General features: G+C 31.9%; 1 protein-coding gene across 2 annotated transcripts in view; it reads right to left on the minus strand.

Moving 5' to 3' along the window:
* The window catches only part of LOC115879908 (dynein heavy chain 8, axonemal), a 145373-nt gene that overhangs the window by 12273 nt on the left and 110341 nt on the right, over positions 1 to 22759 (minus strand). Inside the window, exons 47-62 of one of the 2 annotated variants that reach the window (XM_030896955.1) lie at positions 22366 to 22684; positions 19980 to 20206; positions 19702 to 19924; positions 19464 to 19640; positions 19101 to 19268; positions 18831 to 19046; positions 18631 to 18768; positions 18273 to 18569; positions 18036 to 18220; positions 12815 to 14189; positions 12541 to 12751; positions 10355 to 10604; positions 7087 to 7326; positions 6848 to 7015; positions 4772 to 4913; positions 4570 to 4714 (exon numbers count right to left, since the gene is read on the minus strand). In XM_030896955.1, coding sequence (XP_030752815.1) covers positions 4570 to 4714; positions 4772 to 4913; positions 6848 to 7015; positions 7087 to 7326; positions 10355 to 10604; positions 12541 to 12751; positions 12815 to 14189; positions 18036 to 18220; positions 18273 to 18569; positions 18631 to 18768; positions 18831 to 19046; positions 19101 to 19268; positions 19464 to 19640; positions 19702 to 19924; positions 19980 to 20206; positions 22366 to 22684 — 4481 coding nt within the window. The remainder of the gene's footprint in view (positions 1 to 4569; positions 4715 to 4771; positions 4914 to 6847; positions 7016 to 7086; positions 7327 to 10354; positions 10605 to 12540; positions 12752 to 12814; positions 14190 to 18035; positions 18221 to 18272; positions 18570 to 18630; positions 18769 to 18830; positions 19047 to 19100; positions 19269 to 19463; positions 19641 to 19701; positions 19925 to 19979; positions 20207 to 22365; positions 22685 to 22759) is intronic. The other variant, XR_004049777.1, reaches the window with a different exon arrangement.

Here is a 22759-nt window from a genome sequence, read left to right on the forward strand (position 1 = left end):
CAAATTTATAGTATCCAAATCACAGGTAGATGAAATATCCTCACATATAAGATATTTCTGTACATCATTTTCTAATATGTTACATTTTCGCGTTGTTACTGTTCTTTTTGTTGGTATGAGGGGTTCGGATGTGAATAGTTACCTCTTTAATAGACCATATCAATATATTATTTCTTCGTTTTCTTGGGTATGAGGTTTTATAATAAATTGAAAGATGGAAACTTTTTTATGCGACGTTTCGCTCCAAAATAGTGGTCTTTTTCAGGCACAAATGGTCTCATTTGACTGGAATATTCATCAATATCTAATAAAGAACACATTTTTTGAAATACAAATAATTTTGAGTTCTTGTCCTTATGATCAAGCCAAGTATTAACCAGATCGGCATTGCTTATCAATTTTACTCCATCTGAAAAGTATTATAAAATAAAGTTCGTCGCAAGCAGACGCAGGTGAACTATACAAAAATTAAAAGTGTATGAATATGACAATAAAAATATTCAATAAATACGATATGTTTTGATATGTTTTTTTTAAATGCCTTTTTAAAGTTTGAAAACGTAAAATTTTTATGCCCATTTAAGAATCGTTTTAAAAAATAAATAAAAACTAAACAATCACGAACTTGTTTAGAAATAAATTTAAAGTACATACCTTGATTAACAATATCCATAGTGGCTTTCAATTAAGTACGTACCGTTTAACTCCATATACAGAACTACTATGAATGTTATTCTTTTCATTGATATAAGATACTGATCGCATAATTTATTTTTAGTGAAAATATTTGCTAACAAAAAAACGCTGTTTATGAAAAATAATATACAGGATGGTTGAACATTGCTATAAGTATAAAATTACATATTCAGATATTAGTAAATTTTAACTTTTTTTTCGATTTTTGTCCATGGGACGAAGCACTGTGGGTCGGTCCGATCCGATGCAGTGCGCGCGGAGCTTTATACTCCTCGGTACGTCCGGTACTTCAAGAATACGACATTTCGTTTTCAGGGAGGTCGAGTGAGGGAGCATTCCCCGGGAGCTCCCAGGGACCACTCCCTTCTCTCGCTTTCAAGAATAGGTACCCTGGAGGCTTGCTCGACGCGGTATCCCGCTGCTTGCTCGCCGCTATCTTCGTCGCTCCACTATGTTCCTAGCCTAAGTTAAATCTAAATTTCCGCTGGGGATTCAACTCTGCTGTAAAAAATGTCAAGTCCGCATTTATTTATTTATTTCTTGACATTGTCATTCATTCTGATATTTGGTTTTTTATTATGAGTATTTATAGTTTAAATAAATAATGTTGTGATAATTTAAGCTTAAAAATTTTTACTAGCAGACCTTGCAGTCGAACATTGTTCTTTTTAGAACCTCTTTTAGTACGAAGTGTGCAAGATATCTTAATAGCCGTAAAAAACTCGTCGTAACTTTATTAGAATATTGTGAACGGGAAAGCGGTAGTAATGGCACTTTATGTCCCTTAATTGCTGCTAAGAAGGTGAGTTTTGTTAATGTAAATAATAACTGTTTATATATTTATAATTAATTTATTTTTGTTTCCTAAAATATTTTGATTAAAAGAAAATATATAAAAGTGGGCAACGCTGTGCCGGTCAGGCTTAGTCACGTGACTAAAAATTTATTTGGTATGAACCTCATTGATTAATAACTGTCAAAGAATGACATTAAAAAAAATAAAGCTTCATTCAGAGCTTCGAAATTAGTGGTTTAGTTTAGCATATAGAAGAAACTTTTAAATTTTGCCATTAATTATACTACAAAATTTTCGAGTAATATCATTTTGGCCTTTGGTTTTAATTCGTCAAGAGAAATTGTTGTTAGACATGAAAAATTTATTGTTTTATAAATAAATTTATAAGTTAAAAGTTGGTTAACTTTTCCTACTAATTGAAAATTACAACCACTAATTTTGACGGTCTAAATGCTAATTGAAACCACTAATTTATTCCACTAATTTCGAGGTTCTGAATGAAACTTAAGTATTTATATTGTATGATTAAACAAAAAAAATGGCGTCAAAGATGGCTGGGGAATGAGAATCGCTGATAATTTTGGCGAGGTCAGTACTGTAGACGTCATTTAGTAAAAATTGACACATACAACTTGTTAAAAATTAACACTAATTATAAAAAAGATTAAAAAAGACAGAACGTTTGCAGACACACAAATCTATTTCAAAAAAATTATTTTTCTCAAATTTTAAATTAGGTACACCATTTAAAAATAATTTTTACTCAATATAAAAAAATTACAAACTTCTTAAGGTCAACAGGCGGTAAACGTCATTAAAAAAAATAAAGAAGAGTACGGGTTGAGCAAATGACGTCTAGCTCATTCCCCAGCCGCCTTTCACGCCGTTTTTTTGGTAATTATTGGAAAAACTGGACATCGTCCGATATGCACAAAAATTGGTATACACCCTATTTTGAGGTCGTAGATTACGAATCTGAACTTTATTCTGGCGGTCTCTTACCGTTTTTCAGAAAAACGAAAAATTGTTTCAACATTGATTTTTTTTTGAATTTCTCATATTTTTAAGGTTTTCTAGTACATATTTTGTTAGATATTCAATAAACAATTAGGTGTTTGCTATTTTCTGTTACTTTTTTAACCAATTCAATGCATAATAGAGGAACATTTGCTAAAATAAATTTGTAAACAATCTGAAAATGTTGGGTTATGTGCTTCTGACATTTAAAGCAACGTTGCCAATACTAAACCTAATATTACGAAAGGCGGTCGCCAGAGAAACGGCTCCTACCCATAACTGCTATTTTACCAACGAGATCTGACTATTTATAACCACAAAGTTTCACGAAAGAGTTTTGATTGCATTGTTTTCAACTTCTTGCTTTAGTATTTTTTTTGAAATTGAATGTGAAAATGAAAATTTGAACGTTTGTTATAATATAACAAAAAAAGATTAACCTCCTCCGCAAAGAAGTTGAAACCAATGCAATCAAAACTCTTTTGTGCAACTTTGTGGTTAATCTATACTAATATATAAAATCCATAAGTGACTGACTCGCTAATTAATCACGATCCTGCTCAAACCACTCCACGTAAGAAGCTCAATTTTGGCATAGAGGTTGATTCTAGAGTGTAGAGGTTCGATAAGAAGGGATTTTTCGAAATTCCAGTTTCAAGGGGGTGAAACCACCCTTCAAATATTATAATATTTTTTATTTAAAAAACGGTCAAGTTTCAGAAAAAAGCGCTTAAACACGTATATTTTATTTTGTTTTTTACATATTTTAAGATTTTTTTAAAAATGTATACAGGATGTTTCGAAAAATCTGGTCATTGATTAATCACGATCCTGCTTAAAGCGCTTCACGTAAAATGCTGATTTTTGGAAAACGGATTGACTTGGAAGGGTGTTGGTGACTGTATGGGTGTAGTATGTAAGGGTGACTTTGTAAGGGTGTAGAGGTTCGATAAGAAGGGATTTTTCGAAACTCGAATTCTAAGGGTGTGAAACCATCCCTCAAATATTAAAATATTTTTTATTTAAAAACCGGTGAGTTCTTCGGAAAGTTCAGTTTGCATGTTAATGGAAATTCTTGCTTTATCACCATTACAAATGATTAATTCGACGCGAACGAAGTCGCGGGTACACGCTAGTATATTATGACAAAAAAGATTAACCTCCTCTGCAAAGAAGTTAAAACCATTGCAATCAAAACTCTTTCGTACAACTTTGTGGTTACATATTTAACTAATTTATTTAAAATCCCGAAAAAAAATACCAGATATGGCAACGTTGCAAATTTTCAAATTTCTAGATTAGGTCTAGAATATATTTGTCTCTCTCATTACATAGAAGAGAAAGAAAGGTATATGAAATGTCAAACTTCCATCTGATCTCAATTTTCTATGTTATTTTGTTAAGAAAAGTGTCCAAAAACATTTTGGACATTTTTCTATCCTCAATCAAGTGTGGCTTTTAGATAAACTATAATATGAAAATATAGTGAAATTATTATTTTATAGGGCTGAAATAAAGAAAAATTCAATGTTGAAATTATTTTCCGTTTTTTTCTGATAAACGGTAAGAGACCGCCAGGAAAAAAGTTCAGATTCGTAATCTATGACCTCAAAATAGGGGTCAAAAATGGCTGGACCTCAATCGGACGATTTCCAGTTTTTTCAATAATTACCGTTTTTTTTTCTATCGTATTATATTATGAGGTGGTTTTTGATGAGGTGCCCGTGGCGTAGAGGTACAACTCTCGTCTACCAATCTGAAGGTTGTGGATTCGAATCATATACAGCCAGCATTTCTTCAGCCGACTATTTTTATTAAAATAAAAGTAGTTTAGGTACCTAGATCGACTCAGCCTTAAATTAGTACTTGAGATTCACAATCCTGAGGTAATAATAGGCGGTTGAAGCGTAGTGCTAGCCACATTACCTTCCTTGTATACCGAACGGCTCTAGTATGGCAAGCTGTACCTTGCTACTCCCAAGGCATTAAACGCTATATACGGGAGCTATTATTATTATTATATTATGAAATATATCATTTGAGTTATAGTAAATTCTAACCACTGAAACACCAAGACCTAAACTGAGCATCACGTTCTATTAGCTCAGTAAACCAGAATCCTAAAGTGTTAGATTCCCACGATCCTCTTAGCCAAATAAATGGAACTTTAGCATCATAAATACTATCCAAAGCTTCTCCAAGGGCCTATAAACGGTAAAATGTATTATTTTTCCGCTTTTGCAAATAGAAATTAAGTTTTACCTCACTCATAATGATAGTACCTTCAATTGCCAACAACAAATCTGTTAAAGTAGCGCGTACCAAACTAATAACTTTTTGCATTCTGTCTATTTCTTGTCTCAAAAAGATATTTAGTGGATTCAGATGATTCATAATTCTTAACCTAGAATACCATTTATTATTTTTTATGACATAGAATTAAGACAAAATCATCTCAAATTTAAAAAAAATATATATCACCAAAAACACCTCGGAATATATAAGTGTACTTTACGGTTATATGCAATATTTTATACTAGAGAGCATCACGAACATATCAAATCTGCTTATTATGCTACAAATGAACCTTAACAACCAAATCACTCTTGAAATTAAGTAAGCTACACTGAGATGCAAAAAAAACGCAACGGAGAAAATTTTGGTCAAATTTGAAGTGTTATATTTTTGTTATTTTTAGCCCTATTTTCATAATTTTTTTAGCAAACTGTGTATAACTATATCAACTATATTCGTAAACTAAGTTTTTTTATAAACTTTAGTATTTCGCATATTATAAAGGGTTAATCGAGGGGTTGTTTTTTTACCTTAACTTTAAAACACCCTGTGCAATAATTTTGTGTGCAAATTTTCCGAAAATATAATTTTACGGTCAGAACCATGTCTTCTGAGCATTTTGTTTTTTGGATCATGTCAATATATGCCTTGGTTAATTTTTAAGAGCGAAATGAACTTGACAACAACAATTTGCAATTTTTGACCCAAGAAAATAAATTAGGGGATTTATACACGCTCTTGAATAATATTAACGAAAATGTTTGCAATAAGATTGATAACATCAAGACAGACCTAGATAATCTCAGCTCTAAAGTTGATAAGCAGCTTTTTTTCCTTCAAAGTAAAATTGAAGTATTAGAAACAGAAAATAAGGAATTAAAACATCAAGTATATCTTACACAAAAACTTTTAAAGAAAAACAATTTGATAATATATGGAATGCCAGAGAGAAATAGTGAACATCTTGTGGAATCCGTAATAGATCTTGTAAATTTGAAGATAGAAGATTTATCGGAGTGTTTCAGACTTGGAAAAAATATAACCAAAGATCGACCTATCCTTATAAGCTTAGTGTCTTGTTTAAAAAGAACGGAACTCCTTAAAAATAAGGGAAAACTCAGAGGAACAAATATATTTATAGACGAAGATTTAGTAGCAGAAGACAGAGTGAACAAAAAGGTTTTAGTCGAAAAATTGAAAGAAGCAAAAGCTCAAAACAGAAACGCTAAGCTAAAAGGAAATACGTTAGTAATTGATGGTATTAATTATACTAGTGGCGATTTTAAAGAAAAGTATCATCAAGAAGCATCCGGATCCAGAACGTTGTCATTTCTCCAAGAAATGAATCCATACAATTATCCACAATCGCAGATTGAGGTAGAAAAACTGCAAACTCAAAAAACTGGAAAATTACTAAATCATAATAATATTGGAAATAGCGAAGATCTACCAAGAGAAGATATACCGGGTTCCGAAAAAAAACGTAAGGTGCAAGACATATCTATTCTATTTCCTGAAACGAACGTGAAACGAGCACCTCCGTATCGGACGCGAGCGAATTCCAACAAATCTTAATAAATTATTTTTTTGTGAAACCGTTGTAAAAAGGTTAGGATATTTTTAACTATAGATTAAGATTAATATGTTTTTATTATTTATATTTTTTTTTGTTGATAATTATTCTGTGAATTATTTTTTTTTGAGTATTATAGAAATGTTAATAAAGATAGCAATAGCAAGTTATAGAAAAATAAGAAAAAATAAGTAGTGGTCAGAATTATATTATGGAAACGTTTAACATATTGTATTTTAATTATATTTTTAGGGTGTATGTATGAATGTAATCTGAATTTGTATTTGTTGATCGCATAGAAAACCTCGCACAAAAAACTTTTAGTTTTTTCAGAGGTAAATTTATGTTTATTGTATATTTATTGATACATTGTAATTTATTGAGTATATAAAATAAATAAACATCATATTAATTAAAGTGTTCTTTAAACATATAAATATGTAAAGATATATAGAAAATATATAATAAACCTTTCTTTGACTTCAAACGGGTCATAATTTTTGGGCAATTTGGATAACATGTCCGTAGACAGTCGTTTCACCGCACCTTCCCTGGATTCTCCACCACCTCCGCCAGATTCTTTAGGTTGAATAGCCAACATAACATTAAACATTTCAATAGTTGTATTGGTCTGATATCTGTAAGAGGTATATATTATTTAATACATAATATATTCCAGCAATAACAGCTATGAAATATAAAAAATTACGTAATATCTGCGTTAGAGTGTAATCCGTATGCTTGAGGAGGATCTATGGTAGGAAAACCGTCTATGTGGGCGAGATAGTCGGTAACATTTTTAAACTTCACTATTTTGTAACCTTTATAAAATATAAAATCTTCCTTAAATATATCATCATTGAACCATACTCTACAGAATGTGTTAAGTAATTTCTTATCAAAGTCATCAGTAACTCTTCCTCCGTAATGCACTTCTCCTAACATGTACCTACAATTTTAGTATTTTAAAATTAAAGATTACGTAAGATCGTTGATTGAAGAAATAATAAGATGGGCAACTTTATGGACGATTTCGTAGCACAAAACGGAAAAGAAAAGATTTAGTTTAACTCTGCGCCGCTGCGCACTGGTAGTCATTTACAGCGCAGCGGATAAAGAATACAAAACCTGTCCGAGTTGTAGCTGGCGTTACCGTCAATCCAAGATTTAGTTTAACTCTGCGCCGCTGCGCACTGGTAGTCGTTTACAGCGCAGCAGATAAAGAGTAAAACGCCGTAATTAATTCAATCATTTCAGTAAAGTTGTTTGCTGTTATATTTATTGTTTCAGTTCAACAGGGTAACTTAAATAATTTAGTTAATTACAGCGTTTCACTGAAATACCCCGTCATTACAGGGAACGTGATCTACAGCCAAACGATGTATCAAGTGAAGAGTTACAATATCTGCCGGCAGTACGTGAACTGACTAGGCATTCCAGAAGAGGTCGAATTTCACTGTATATTTAATTCTTTAAAAACTAAAGTTACAACTTCATGAAAAGAGCTCACGTCGCATTGATGTTATAGCAATTGACAACGAAGTTAAATAACATTCCCAAGCAGCATTTGGACGTCGGGACAACGTTGTGTCACGCGACCAAACGTCGGGGCGCAACGTCGGCACAACCTCGTGCCAACCCTAGTCTGCATTAGTTTGGAGAATAATTTTTGGGACGAAACGACGTTGGATACCGACGTTGGCTAGGAGCCTAATTTAGTACAAACTGCAACGTTGTTTAAAATCATAATTCACAGAAATACAAAACTATAATAATATGGCGTCTAAGTCGCGTTTTATCCTAAATTGGGATAATTATAGTAAAAATATTATTTTATGATTTAGTTAGAGACATATGTCAGATGGCAGTAAAGGAAAACAAAACAAAAGTATTTAATAAGTGTGGAGGATGTTTGAAGATCATAATTATTGAAACACTTTAACCGACTCTGTAACTCGTTACCCAAGGCAAAAAAGTTAAACGCAAACAACTTTATTGATAAATGTATTGTTTCTACTTTGAAAAATACTAATGGGCCTTAAAATTAAAGAAGTTTTAAAAAATTTCTTGATTTTTTTTTAGTAAAATGAGAATAATTTAATCGCAGTCGAAAAAATTGTTTCCGCGTGTTGTTTAGGGTCAAATATTTCAAGTTAATGTATTCAAAAAGCAGGAATTGCTATATTAGGAACGAAACATTTTATTATTCAACAACATGGCGGCTTTCACTTTGTTGTTCTGGAGATTAAGATGGAGTAATTCGAGTAGTCGCATGAGTTGCATACTGGACTAATAAAGTCGCAGTTCAGCCTTAACAGGTAGTATACTAGTTGCAAGATTGCCTAATTTAGTCATCCTAGAGTCTAGCTTGTGCCGCCCTCTATATTCTAAATAAACGAGGGAGTGGATAAACTATCGGTAATATGTCGATGTATATTTAAATTTAGTTTTATATGTACCTTTTTTATGTCCCATTTTAATTAAGTTTTTTTTGTAAAAACAAAAACAGCACTGAATTGTCTGCTGAACAGAAAAATGAAGTGACAATTTAAGATTTAAGGTTATGGTTCAATACAGTTGCAAAAAGGTAGTCGCACGACGTCCTACCAACGTAAGAATATGGAAATTTAAACAACGTTGGAATTAGTAAAACAGACGACGTTTGCATAACGTTGGAATAGGTCCTGAAAGTGACGTCGGAAAACTCTTTATTGCCCAACATTGTAACTACGTTGTCCGAATCACCTAAAGATCACTTAAGCAATAAAGGTTACAAGACAACGTTTATTCGACATCGCAGAGGCTTTTGCTTTGTTATAGTACTAGTTCAACGTCGGCACAACGTTACAACAACGTTTACATTTATTTTAATACCCAAGGTACGGAGCTAACTATTTTTTGTAATTAATCCAACGTTGTGTTTAGTAAACTCCAGTGTAAAAGTAAAAGTGTTTTGGTGTATTGTGGTGATTTAGTGTTTTTATTTTGTTATTTTGATGACTTTACTCGCTAATTTTTAAGTAATGTGGTCGCAAGTCGTGAAGATGTTACTTGGGTTCTGATAACAGGGAAAAGAATGATATTGAATACGCAACAGGGATAGAGTTTTTCAACGATACAATGCATGACAGTGACAGACGTTGCATGATAGTGACAGACGACATTTAGATGTCAGATATCTACTCAGTGACAACATAATAAAACTATACAATCGATAAATTACTCTAATAAATTTTATTTTCGCAAAAACATATTCAGCAGGTTTAATTTTATGATAACATACATTTTCAACTTACAAAGACCCGCAATACTTAGAATAAACTCTATATTATTCCTAGCTCAACTGACATAATAGGGAATACTAGGGACACCAGGTCCTTATATTATCTGAAATGGTAATTTTGACACGATATTTCTGCTACGTAACTGTAACTAACTGTCATGAAATAAAATCTAAAAACTATAGTTTATACTAGTGCACCTCATGTGGAAGTGCTTCTCCACTGGCTTAAACATTTAAATATAATCAATTACTATAAAACTGCATCAACCTTGAAATTAGTGGAATAAATTGGTGGTTTCAATGGTACTTTAAGCTTCATTCAGAACCTCGCAACTAGTGGAATAAATTAGTGGTTTCAGTTACACTTTATACCTTATACACAGTATACGATCATTCACAATGTTTAAAAAACTCAATTAAAATTAGTAGAATATCCTAGAAACGGCTTTTCAGCAATTTCAAATCAAATTCAAATGTGTCAAATGAATCGTCAAACAGAACTGTCAAGGATCCCCACCCTAGAGTCCTTTTTCGTCCACCATGCAAGAATACATGGATAGCATTCTCCTTCCTTAATTTTTTTATTCAAAGCAATTTACGCACGGATGAGTAATGAATGTTCGCATAATTTATATTGGTCTCCTAGCAGAAGAGATTTTAACTCAATATTTTATATATAGGAGTGATATTTTACCTCAGCGTTTGCCAACTAATTCCTCTTTTAGGATCAAGGTCATCCAGATGATTTTGTAAAAAGAGGCAACTCGATAACCAATCGGCTGAATTAAATTCATAAGGTATATTCCAACCTAAAGGTCCAAATTTTCTACGTTCTTGAACAGTAGTGTGCAAGAATGATATTGCATAAACTAATGGTATATACTGCCATGCATCTGAGTAATCCAGCATATCTTGATTCATAGAGCTGTAGGTTCTCATAAGACCTATATCAGAGATAGGTATTTAATTATTAAATTATAATCTAATTTAATTGATAGTATTCAAATATATCCAGAAGAAATTTATGATTAAAAAAATAATACTAATTAAGAAAAATAAATAAAGTTAGATCTAAATGAACAATAGACCAAAATAAGGAAAAAAGAATATTAAAAAACGTGTTTTATAATATTAGGTGTTTAAACTGTTTTGATCATATTTTTATATATATGTTAAATTATGTAATTTTTCAATTTCAAAAGTTAAAGGATATTTTAAACCAAAAACTATTTTTAATAAGGCCACTATTACACTGTCAAATTTTATTTGTCAAAGATTTTATTAGGTTTTATTATAATTAGGTTAATTTATCAAGAAGTAGTAGCGCAGTTCGAGCAAAATAGTATTGTTAATATTAAGCAGACATCCACATAGTATTCATGGAGAAATGCACATTATTCAAGGGTGCATCTAGACATCATTCATCCAGACAAATTAAGCAACGATCAAGAAATGCAGGAACGAGAGTTAAATGTTACATCCGATCTAGTCTTGTGATTGAATCTTGCAAAGTAAAATTGCTCACGGAGGTTAGTATAGTTAGTATTAGATGTTGTTACTAGTAGTTAGTAATAGACTAGTTTGCATAAGCAGGAATCATGAACCCATTGTTTCATTTGTTTTGACAATCTTATTTTATTTGAGTTTTATTTTTGTTTTATCTCTTACATTATTTCCTTTCAGATTTACTTTCTTTTTTTATATTTATTTTTTGGAAACAATAGTTTGACTCTTAAGGGGTGGGCAAAATGTAACAGATTATTTTTTTAGTTCTCTCAAATTCAATCTTTTGGGTTGTTAGTTCTAGAGAAAACCATTTTAGCAAAGAAAGTTGTAAAACAAACATCTGCAACTATCTTTCAAGAGCATCTTAATATTTGTAAAATTCCCAAGTTCCATAGTTGTAAAACCAACGACCTTTGATAGGGCAAACTGACGCCTGAGGGCTGATAATGGACTACGAAAAACTATCCAAGATGTGAAAACAAATAATTTGTAAACTAAAACGTAGATAAAATAATTAATTAGTAAGTAAACGTTTAGAATTCACGAAACGATGCCTGAGTCTTGTTTCAAAGATGCACTTGTAATCTATAGATAACGGATAAGACAGATAGGATAAATAAATACAAAATATACATGAGTCGCCGGTAAATAGATAAAGTAGTACCATCTTACAATAAGAGGTATGACGGATCTGGGTTGAAAGGGAGTGTCAACCTGACCAATCGAAGAAGTACTCGCATTTTAAAGGATTACGTAATTTGCCAATTGGGATTTGGTTCTGCCTACCAACCCTTAGACCGTACCAGAAAATTATTTGGAGAGTAGTTGGGTTGAAATCTCTAAAACTGGTAAGGTTTACAATATGATCCATGTAGATTTTGTAAGTCTGGGTGTCAAGGTTCTTTTAATTATCTGTTTAAGTAATCTACCGTAAAGTCATTTCAATTTCATTTAGCAAGATTTAGTTATCAAATATTGTTTCAGTTTATTTATTATGGTCATATTTTATGTTAATACCAAACACCAGACCTCTTGTTCTTAGTTTTTTTTTTTATTTTTAATATTAATTTGTAATCCTTTTATATTCTTTCTTTTAATTAATTTAAAATTTATAATATAATAAGTGTTGTTAAACTATCGTCTTTCATTTCTCAAAAATAACACATTATGTCCCTAGCATAATAATAAATTAGGCAGTTAATGCCCTCAATATTCAAGAAGGATCCGCTCAAATATAATTATTTTAATTATATTTAAATCGAGGTCATGCTAATCAGAGTAAGAGACAAATCCCAAAAGATCTCTTACAATGTAAAAGTCATCAACGACTAAAAGTTTATTTGGTATAATCTATAGAAAATAATTTTTATTTACCCGCTCTTATACCCGAGGGAGCTTCATTCGTAAACTTAATACAAATCTGAAGTAAACTTATTGGAAACTTCTCGTGCTCCTCGGTAGTTATCCAAAGCCGAAAATTAGGATGAACACTGCCAATTCCCTTCTCCAAATCCAGAAACTGAAGAAGCACTTCCTGCATATAGTCCAACGATAAATGACAATTTTGCAACAATGCCCAGAATCCCTATTAAACAAAATATACAGTATTATCTTTGTTTTAAAATATAAAAAAATATATTTAATTCACCTCTTGCATTGCTTGAGCTAACATTTTTCTAGCATGAACCTCTTGTCCTTGTCCCATTGAAATACTTTTACTCTTTAGTTCTAATCGTTTAGCCAACATCTCAATATACGGAGTAGGATCAGAGCCCATGCTCAAGAAGCATATCAAAGGCGTTAAAGGTCTCGATTCTTCATGCATTGATTCAAAATTCAATATAACTGGTTCAGCAAACCTGAGCCCTAAAGAATTAGCAATATATTTACGACTTTGTGTGATGGTTCTATCTGGACACCAAGAGCGTATTACTAAAAGTTTTCTAAAGGTATCTAAATTATTATATCCATCTGGAATTATAGCTTCCTCTGGAGCATCTTTGTCAAACCAACTCTTCCACTGTTTATCATTAGCAGTAACTTGTTGTACAATATACTGGAAGTGGCGCAATTTGGTTAACTCAACCAGGTTCAACCAAGTTAGATCCATGATCCACTTTGCTGCTTTTGGAGGACAGGCATTTAAATCTAAAGCTGCGCCGCCTTTAATGAAATTTTGAAATTCGTCATGTGTGATGTGTTCCCTTTCTAAGTCGATATTCAAGCACATTAGCAAAACAAATAGGTATTTATGTCGTTCATATAGGCCCCTCGATTTATATTTGAAAATTTCATAAGTAAGATAATCAATTATAAAGTGAATTCTTTTACTAATAATAGCAGATTTTTCGGATCTGTTCATAGACACATCAAATCTTTCCAGAAACTGTACTAGCGATGTTTGATACATGTAGTTCACCATTGCCATACTAACTACCAGGAAATATAAAATGCTTCCTCGAGTGGCGATAGGCCTAAATTCTTCTCTAGCTGCATTGATTTTTACTTCTGTTTCTTTAGCAATTTGTAACTTTTCACGAACTTCGGCAGCTGTATTTTTCGTCACATTTAACACCTCAATTACAGAGTCATCATCTAATAACGATCCTTTAGTCGTTGTTAGTTTATATAGTAAATTCTGTTCAAGTTCCAACATTTTCCTTCTATTAGCTGTGACATCTGTAATCAGAGTAGTTCTCTCCATTTCCAACTCTTTCTTCTCCGTCAAAATAACCCTTCCAAGCAACTGATCTTCTAAACCTTTCATTGTGACTGTGAAATCTATGATAGCTGTTCTCGCAAACACTTCCGGAGTGTAATTAGGGTTAGCTAATTTTGTAGTAATATATAGCTTAAACCCGGCGTTCACATCAACTTCCTTATCTCCTAATTTAACTTTAAAAGTAGTTCCTATCTTAATATAATTCTTTTCAAGGACATTATCTAAAACAGGATCTAGTTCTTCAGCTATATCTTCAATAATCATTGGGTAACCTAAGGAGACAGCATCTTCTACGTGATTTCTAAAAATTATATTATTTATAAGAGTACAGATTGTCCCATTGTGTTGTTGCTCTCGACTTTATCTCGGAAAGTATTAGTGGTAGGGCTTGCGGAAAAAAATATTTATAACAAAAGATACCACGAAAAATTACTGAAAATTATTTTCAAGTTTGTAGAACGGTCGCATAACTGCTATGGAAAATAACAAAATAAAATGTTTAAGAAAGTCTGCCTAGATACGATGTACTATAAATGACAGCTTCATAGTCTTCAGTAAATTTTGAATCTTTTTTGTTAGAACCATTTTCCCCCTATCTACTAAAATAAAGTGGTGGGGGAATGTTAGATCTGTTTATATTTAAATGTTAATAACTCCGGATTGGATGATTCAAAAAGTGAGAGCTCGTTTCAAAGAGCGTTTCTTACTATATGTATATTATACCCTTGTTTATATATTCTTAAAGTTGTTCAATCGACTAGACAAAATGTGCTGCCAACTGGAGGACAAATCGTGAACCTTTCGGGGCGGAGTCAAAAATATCGATTATTTTCGTTATTTTCCTCAGAGTAATGTAATAATATAGCCCGGGTTTCTGCGAACTTTAATAGTGATCAGCTGATTAAGAAATTTAAACGAAACTTTTATTTTATTGTAAATTGTGGATTATTTTTGCCTGTTATTTTAAGAATTCTAAACCGTATTAACAAAGAAATTATTATTTCGATATGTTGGTACATTATTTATAATTTATGATAATGCTAATTGATGTTAATTAATATTTAAAAAAAAGTTATATACCTATTTTAATTTGATTTAATGCAGGTTTATAAAAGAATCATTTCATTCTTAGATTATTTTATTCTAAATTGAGTGCTTTACCAATTTTAAGATATTTTTTTTTGAAAACATAAAACTTTTTACATTTTTGATGCCAACTAATTGGCATGGTATTATTGGTATGGGAATTAGCCAAGAAAGAAAAGAATTGGCTATAACTTGTAATTTTTCGAAAAAAAAATATTATACCTATATCGCTGAAAAGCTTAAAGAATGGGCTCTTTATGAAGTCATGGCCAACTAGGGTTTCCATTTAAAAAAAACATAATGTTTGTGTTATATGTCAAAAATGACAGGCTTTAGAAAAAAAAAACAGAAAACACAAACTCATTAGGTATGTGATTATCTACAACTTTTATCTGAAAACTTTTTGTCTAAAATACCGTATGATCGAATAAAAACGGCGTCAGCGATGGTTATGAAATGACGATCGATGATATTTCCCATATAATTTTAAATATAAAATGACAACGATCTTCATTTCATAGCCATCGTTGACGCCGTTTTTATTCGATCATACGGTAGATTATAATGGAATTAGAGACAAGTTTTAAAATAGCCAAAATTTGTTTTTTTTCGTAATATCTAGTAAGCCTTGAACTTCACCGAAAAATCCGAAAGGCGCATATTTAAGACCCCACAAAACTGCAGTTCTTTCCCCATTTAACCGACTCTCTGTCTCCAGTAGTTGCCGAGATACCCATAGCGAACATCGTAGGAAACTCACCCTGTATAGTATTTAGAAACTAACTATTATTATTATTTGACTAGATTGATTTGATTAATAAGACTCGATTAATTTATTTTAAAATAAATTTGATCAGATTTTTTTTTCGTATATTCTACTACCAGAAAACCAAAATTATATGATAAGCACTTTTCAACGAAGTTCAAAGAAGATACCTATCACAATACTTAATAGAATTACTACAATTAGAAGAAAAACAAAAAGAAAAAATACCCAAATACCTTCACCTACTACTCATCTACAAAATAAACGAATATAATCTCTTATAAAAATACTACACAACTACTTCTTGTACTTTACACTGAAAAAATGATCAAACTTACTAATTAACCAAACAAAAAGAAAAAATAACCAAATTATCCCTTCAATTCATCCTACTACTTAACTACAAAATAATAAACTATAAAAACACTACTAAACTAATTCTGGTATTCTACACTAAACATTATAATTAAACTTAATAAAATTAATTTAGATTTTTTAATTAAAATTAGTTTTACACTACAACCACAACAACTACAAAGAAATGAGAACATTTTTTAAAACTAGAAGAAACAGAACTTCGATACGTGCGACCAGTATAATAGATCAAGCTGACAAAGAATATAAAATACTTTAAAAATGTGCATTCAGAAAGAAAAAATATCTCGAAAATTATCTAAACAAACAATTTTTTTTCTTATCAGTGAAAAGCATCGGCCTCGTGGGCCTTGCGGAATTTCTCGGGTATTTACAATGGTCGAATTGAATAATTACCAGCTTTTATAGCATATCTAATAGACAAAAAGTATCTGGTCGATTAGTAACCAATTGGCACAGTCCGAAAATTATCGATTTTTATTTTCTCTGTTTTTATTGGTCGCTTCAAAATTCAGAGTAACCAAAAATATTTTTCTGTAGTAAAAGACTGTGAAATACGCCCCGCCATCTGGTGCTTTACATCCATAAACGTCTTAGGTTGAGCTACTTTAAAAATTCATATACAAGGATTATACCTATGGAGTGTAGAGATGAGGAGAAATATCTCTTATGGGACTTTTATTGAAAAAGTGGTCACAAAATGGAAAGAATAATATGGTTCACCAAATGACCACAGTGGCGCTAATAACGCAAAAATCTAAAAAAATGAAAAGTAACCATAGATAAGAGAAACCGGTGAGTTTTTCGGAAAAACTCTTAAAACGCGTATATTTTATTATGTTGTTTTACATATTTTAAGATTTTTTAAAAATATATACAGGGTGTTTCATAAAATATGACCATTGAGTAATCACTATTCTGTTTAAACTGCTGGACGTTTAAAGCTGGTTTTTTGCAAACGGATTGACTGTGGGATTGAGGTTCGATAAGGAGGGGTTTCTCGAATCTCAAATTCTAACAGGGTGAAAACGCCCCTCAAATATTACAATATTTGTTATTTAAAAAACGGTTAGTCTTTCGGGAAAACGCCTGGACACGCATAATTTATTTTGTTTTTTTTACATATTTTGAAATTTTTTAAAAAATCATACAGGGTGTTCCAAAAAGTTGAGTAATTGATTAACCACAATTCTGCTTAAACTGCTCGACGTTAGAAATATTTTTGACAAATGTGAGACAATTTTATCCAGTTTGTATGTTAATGGAAATTTGACTTGTTTTGCTTTATCATCACCATTAGAAATTATTAATTCGACGCGAACGAAGTCGCGGGTACACGCTAGTTTAAGTGTAAAATTAATTCGAACTCTAGTGTGTAGTTGGTTTACTTATGAAGAATATACTACATTTTTATATATTGCTATTTTTTGACCGCAAATGGTAAAATCATAATTAAGAGCTTCTCGCCCGTCGAGTGAGATGCACCCTGTACACTGTTACGCAATTCAGGATCTACGCGGATCGAGGGGCAGGGCGTAGGTAGATCGCAATGTGTAGGTATAGACGAGTGGCGGAATTTTGGCTTTTTTATATCGCACCTTTGTAAACAGCGCTTATTTGTAAATAACCACCGTATTTAGAGAGGTATTTTAGATAACAATCGATATTTAGAAATGTTTTGACACCTGGAAATACTACCACCGAGCACGTCATTGTTGCAACTTGACGCCTGGCGATGACCGTCTCATACTCTTTCAGATATTTAGCAGTAAAATAAAGAAACCTGTTATTTTTAAGCTGTTATTTTAAGCTGCTTTTTATAAATAACTATAACAGTTTCAACTGTTATCTAAAAATAACAGTTTTGCCCATCACTAGTGGGACACCCTGTACACTAAAGCAGATCTGCTTAATTATTACCTAAAATATTTGTGACTTAAAGAGGACACTATTAAGCTATTTTGTTTTTCTTTCATCTTTATCCAAGCTTTTCCTTGACTTTGTGGATCGATTAAAAGTGGAAATCTAGAAGCCGTTGTAACAATAATGCCATTTTGTATCGAAAGTTCGTCTGTTGGCAATCCTTGCAAATTCCACTCGCCGATCTAAAAATATTGCATAATAAAATCATAATTACTGTAATATATTTGGTCGTACGGTTGCCATATCCGTTAAGCTATCTATAATATTTATACTTAGAGTAACTGGTATTTTTCTTCTAATTAAAGAATCAAGCCAGTTCTGTTGCATAACAGATCTAAATTCTTGGTTGAAAGGACCAGTATAACCTAAGAAACCAGTCAGTAAAACGACATCGCCAATTAGGCGTTCGGTTTCGGCCTTAAATTGCGCCAACTGCTCAGTCCATCGGATTCGTTCTCCTGCTAACCCATCGATAAGCGCCGTTGCAGCATCCATTTTATTTTTAACTTTCATCGCAGCTTCAAATATTTCCTTAATACAAATAATAGATTTGAAAACAATGTGAACATGTGTTTACTGAACAGAACGTTACTTGTTTGAATGCCATAGCCTCATCATACTGTTTTTGACATTCTCTTACTTCTGCTTCTTTAGTAGCAAGCAATTCCATAGCTGCCTCTAATTCTTCTTGAGCCTTGGATAATTTAGCTTGTTGAATAGTCAAGTTAGCCTAAAAATTAAAAAAAATGTATCTATCAGAGAGTAAATTGTTTAATAAAAAAATGGATTTACCTTTAGTGGCAATACTTCCCTGTTAACTTCAAAGAAAGCAGACATAGCTATAGTCCAAGCAATTAAACCGGCTACGTTACCACAAGCTGTTTTCGCAGCCTCGTATGTATACAAAGAATGAGTTAAGTATGGCTGAAGTAAGTCAACAATCTCAGCATTAATTGTATCTTTAGGATAATTCTGGAGATTCTTCAAAAAGTTCGTATCTGCCATAACCTGAAGTATATAATATTTAACCATCACTTAAAACACATTTATAAATTAAAATACTTTTAGAGAATCGGTCCATGATGGAAGTAAGAAATTTTTTTCAAAATCGGGCTTTGTGGGCTCAATTCGTTTCTTAAAATATATAAGCACTGCATCCATAATTAACAAAATTAAATATGGTGGCTTTCCTAGCTTTCGGACGGTTGCTATATCAGCGGCTTTAATTGTCTGTAAAACAATATACCGATCGAAATAAAAACGGCGTCGAGTTGGCTTGGAAATGACGATCGATGACATTTCTCATATAATTTTACATATAAAATGACAGCGGTCTTCATTTCATAGCCATCGATGACGCCGTTTTTATTCGATCATACGGTATTATAAATTAATGTATTAACAAAACAAAGTATAGAAAAATACCAAAAGAGCAGCTTCAGCGGCATCTAAAGCGGGTTTTGCCGCCAGCAGCTTCTGTTCTGCCTCTTTTTGGTCAACGCTGATCAATTCTACTAAGTTTTCAGCCCTTTCTTTAACCACTGTAGCTTCCTCTTTAATTTTGTTTGCTATTTCACTTGCAGCAAGTACTTCATTTAATACCTATAACATAATAAAACGACAACTAGGTAATTCATTTTTTAATTCATCAGATGACAAATACTTTTTCAGCTGCTTCCGTGGCGACTGTCATTTCTTGCTCTTTGACTGCTAACTCTTGCCTTAAAATATCAACACTAGCCTGCGCTTCAACTAACTTGGAAAGTCCAGTTTTCATTCTCATCGCCAACATATCTATGTTGTCAACTTTTTTCTTATAAAGTTCTTTATAGGCAGCTAAATACGATATAAAAGTTTTTGGTGTCACGTAGGTTCTCCGTCTGAATCTATATTACACAAGACGAATAAGTAAGGAGTAAACTACACATTAACAAAACCAACTTGTCATAATATTTCTCACAATAATCCGATACTCCATCGTGAACTTCAGCCATAATCAAAATAAGTTCCCTTTTTACTTCGGGAGTTGATACAACATCGTATTGTGTCAAAAAATGTTCAGATACTTCTTCTAAAGCGTCTTGAGGCCATTTTTGGAACCAATTGATCGTGCAACCGGAAATTAACCCGGGAAATTTGAGAGCCCTGCTACGAAACTTCTCTCCTACCTACAATCCAAACATATTTTAAAGTGTGTTTAATTTGAAAAATTATTTTTATATAAGGTGTTTCAAAAAACATGTGCCATCTTTCGTAGGAAGATTTATTTTTCATATCAACATAGGTCCGATTCTGCTTTGTTTCATAGCTACAGGGTGTTAAAGTTTTAATATTTTTTCGATTTATTATAATTTTCTTCCGAGTACTTTTAGCGTTTCGAAAGAAATTTTGGGGGTAAAAGTTACTATAAATGCGACATATTTTAAAGGTAAAAAAGTGTCGACATATTCACCAGCGACGTGCACATGGGTTATTACTGGAATATTTTTCTAAAAAAAGCATGTACGCCACTGACTTTTTTCTCTAGTTAGAGAAACAGTGTAAGCAGTTTAATGGGCGATTAAAAGTTGTCTCTTCGTATTTTGTCCATTTCGGCCACATTGATAAGATAAACGCAAGTTTATTAATTTGTCTTGATCCAACTTTAATAGCAACCTTTAAAAAATTAATATCATTCTTTGAATAAGAAGACTAAGAAAGGAGCATATCAAAAATCGTAGGTACACCGCGATGGGCCTCAAATATGGCCGACTTAAATTCCGGTTTATCAGTGTCGTTCTAATTTTATTTAAAAAATGTAAAACTATGATGTAGGGTAGACGTGGGGTAGACTCAATAATTTGTTGTTTTATTTTACGTTGTGAATAAATGTTGGTAGTTATTAAAATTGTTATAAAATATATAATTCTAATAAAAATAGATAAGTTATAATAAGTATTTATTACCACAAACATCCGATACGCTACTGAAGCAGGTAAGTCAAATTAACGTATCTAAATTCTTTGACATCTAATCTTTGACAAGTAATAAATAAAAGCTAAAATGCAAGAAAAATATATAATTTAGTTAATTTAAGTGAATTTCATAAATGATCGGTTTACTACACGTATGTATATTATATAGTCACTTACTAGCGAAAAGTTGTTCCATTATTTCACTCAATTTTTGCCGAGATCTACCGCACGCTACACAACCAACTATTTTAGAGTCTTTTTCGATAAATCGCGATAGTGTCACTGTTAATTTAAGTGCTGCCACAATTTCCATCTAGATTTACTACCTTTATACAACTATCAGTAGTAGAATAAATAATAAATAACATATAAAATAAGCTCCTTAAAGACTGATAAATCCACAAAACTTCAAATCAAATTCAAAGGGCAATGTTTTTTGGAGGGGAAGCTAGAGGAAGGGGAACTAGAGGAAGCAGCAGAAGCCAACATCAGCGACATCGGGAACTCTGCAAAGAGCTGGAAGTGCTTTAACGCAAAGAAAGAATGAGAGGAAGGTTTGGTACAACAATAACAGGGATATCGCAATGGGCCCAAGGCCTCCGCGTGAGGGATCAAACATGATCCCAAACCCCAGCAACCTAACCTAACCTAACTTGTGAAAGTTTTAAATAAGTATGCATTGATTCCTCATCAAAAAAATATGAAAAAAAGTGCCTATAAACATGGGTATGGAAATGCATAGTTTTAGAGTTACAGGGTGTTAAAACATTTTATAAATAGGTTTTTTGTAATTATCTTAAATACCATTATTTTTTATTTGAAATTGCTGTAGGCTGGACTAATAGTAATAATAACTAATATAATAATATTTAATAATAAATTAGGTAAAATATATATTTTATTAATTTTCTTTTTCTTTTAATTTTATTAATTATGATAAATAAAATTGCGTTTATCTCATCAAGGAGGTCGAATTCGACAAAACATCAAGAGATAACTTTCTTTTGTGTTTAAAAACTATTCCAGTGATAACTCATATGCACGTCCCTGACTTTTTACCCTCAAATTTCATTCGAATCAATATTTGGAAGAAAATTATAATAAATCGAAAGATTATTAAGACTTTAACACCCTGTAGCTACGAAACAAAGCAGAATCGGACCTATGTTGTTATGAAAAATAAATCTTATTTTTACGTGAGGACTCTCCCTACGAGAGATGGCACATGTTTTTTGAAACACGCTGTATAAATATAGCATATTCATGGTATTTCCAAACTGAAAAATATACGATTTCAACAGACGACATCGAAAAAGTGTAAAAAAATAAGAATTATTATGGTTTACTGACAGTAAATAATTAAAAAGTCTTACAGGTGAAAAGCATAAAACAACATGGAGGTTTTGTCTAGATCTCGTAATAAAAAAGTCATACAGGTTATCTACAGTCGGAGGGCGCTTCGGTTGAATTTTTTTCATTATCGGAATCAATTCGGATTGGATTTCGTCCAACTCGTCTTTGGCGAACAGATTAGCAATTTCGCCTGAACTTAAAATATTGTTAATACTCTCCAAAAATGTCTCGTCTTTTATTTCGTTGTCTGTAAAAATAAATGTCATTCCGCGTCCTTCCAATCCTCCCACCCTATAAAGCCCTTTCATGTCTTCCATTAAGTTATTCACATTATATGTTCTAAAATAAATATATAAAGTAATCTATAAATATATATTACAACCTAACGACAAAAATAAGTATATGCATTAATTA

Source organism: Sitophilus oryzae, unplaced genomic scaffold (genome assembly GCF_002938485.1).
Source record: "Sitophilus oryzae breed Bouriz unplaced genomic scaffold, Soryzae_2.0 scaffold_158_pilon_pilon, whole genome shotgun sequence".
Taxonomy (NCBI): domain Eukaryota; kingdom Metazoa; phylum Arthropoda; class Insecta; order Coleoptera; family Curculionidae; genus Sitophilus; species Sitophilus oryzae.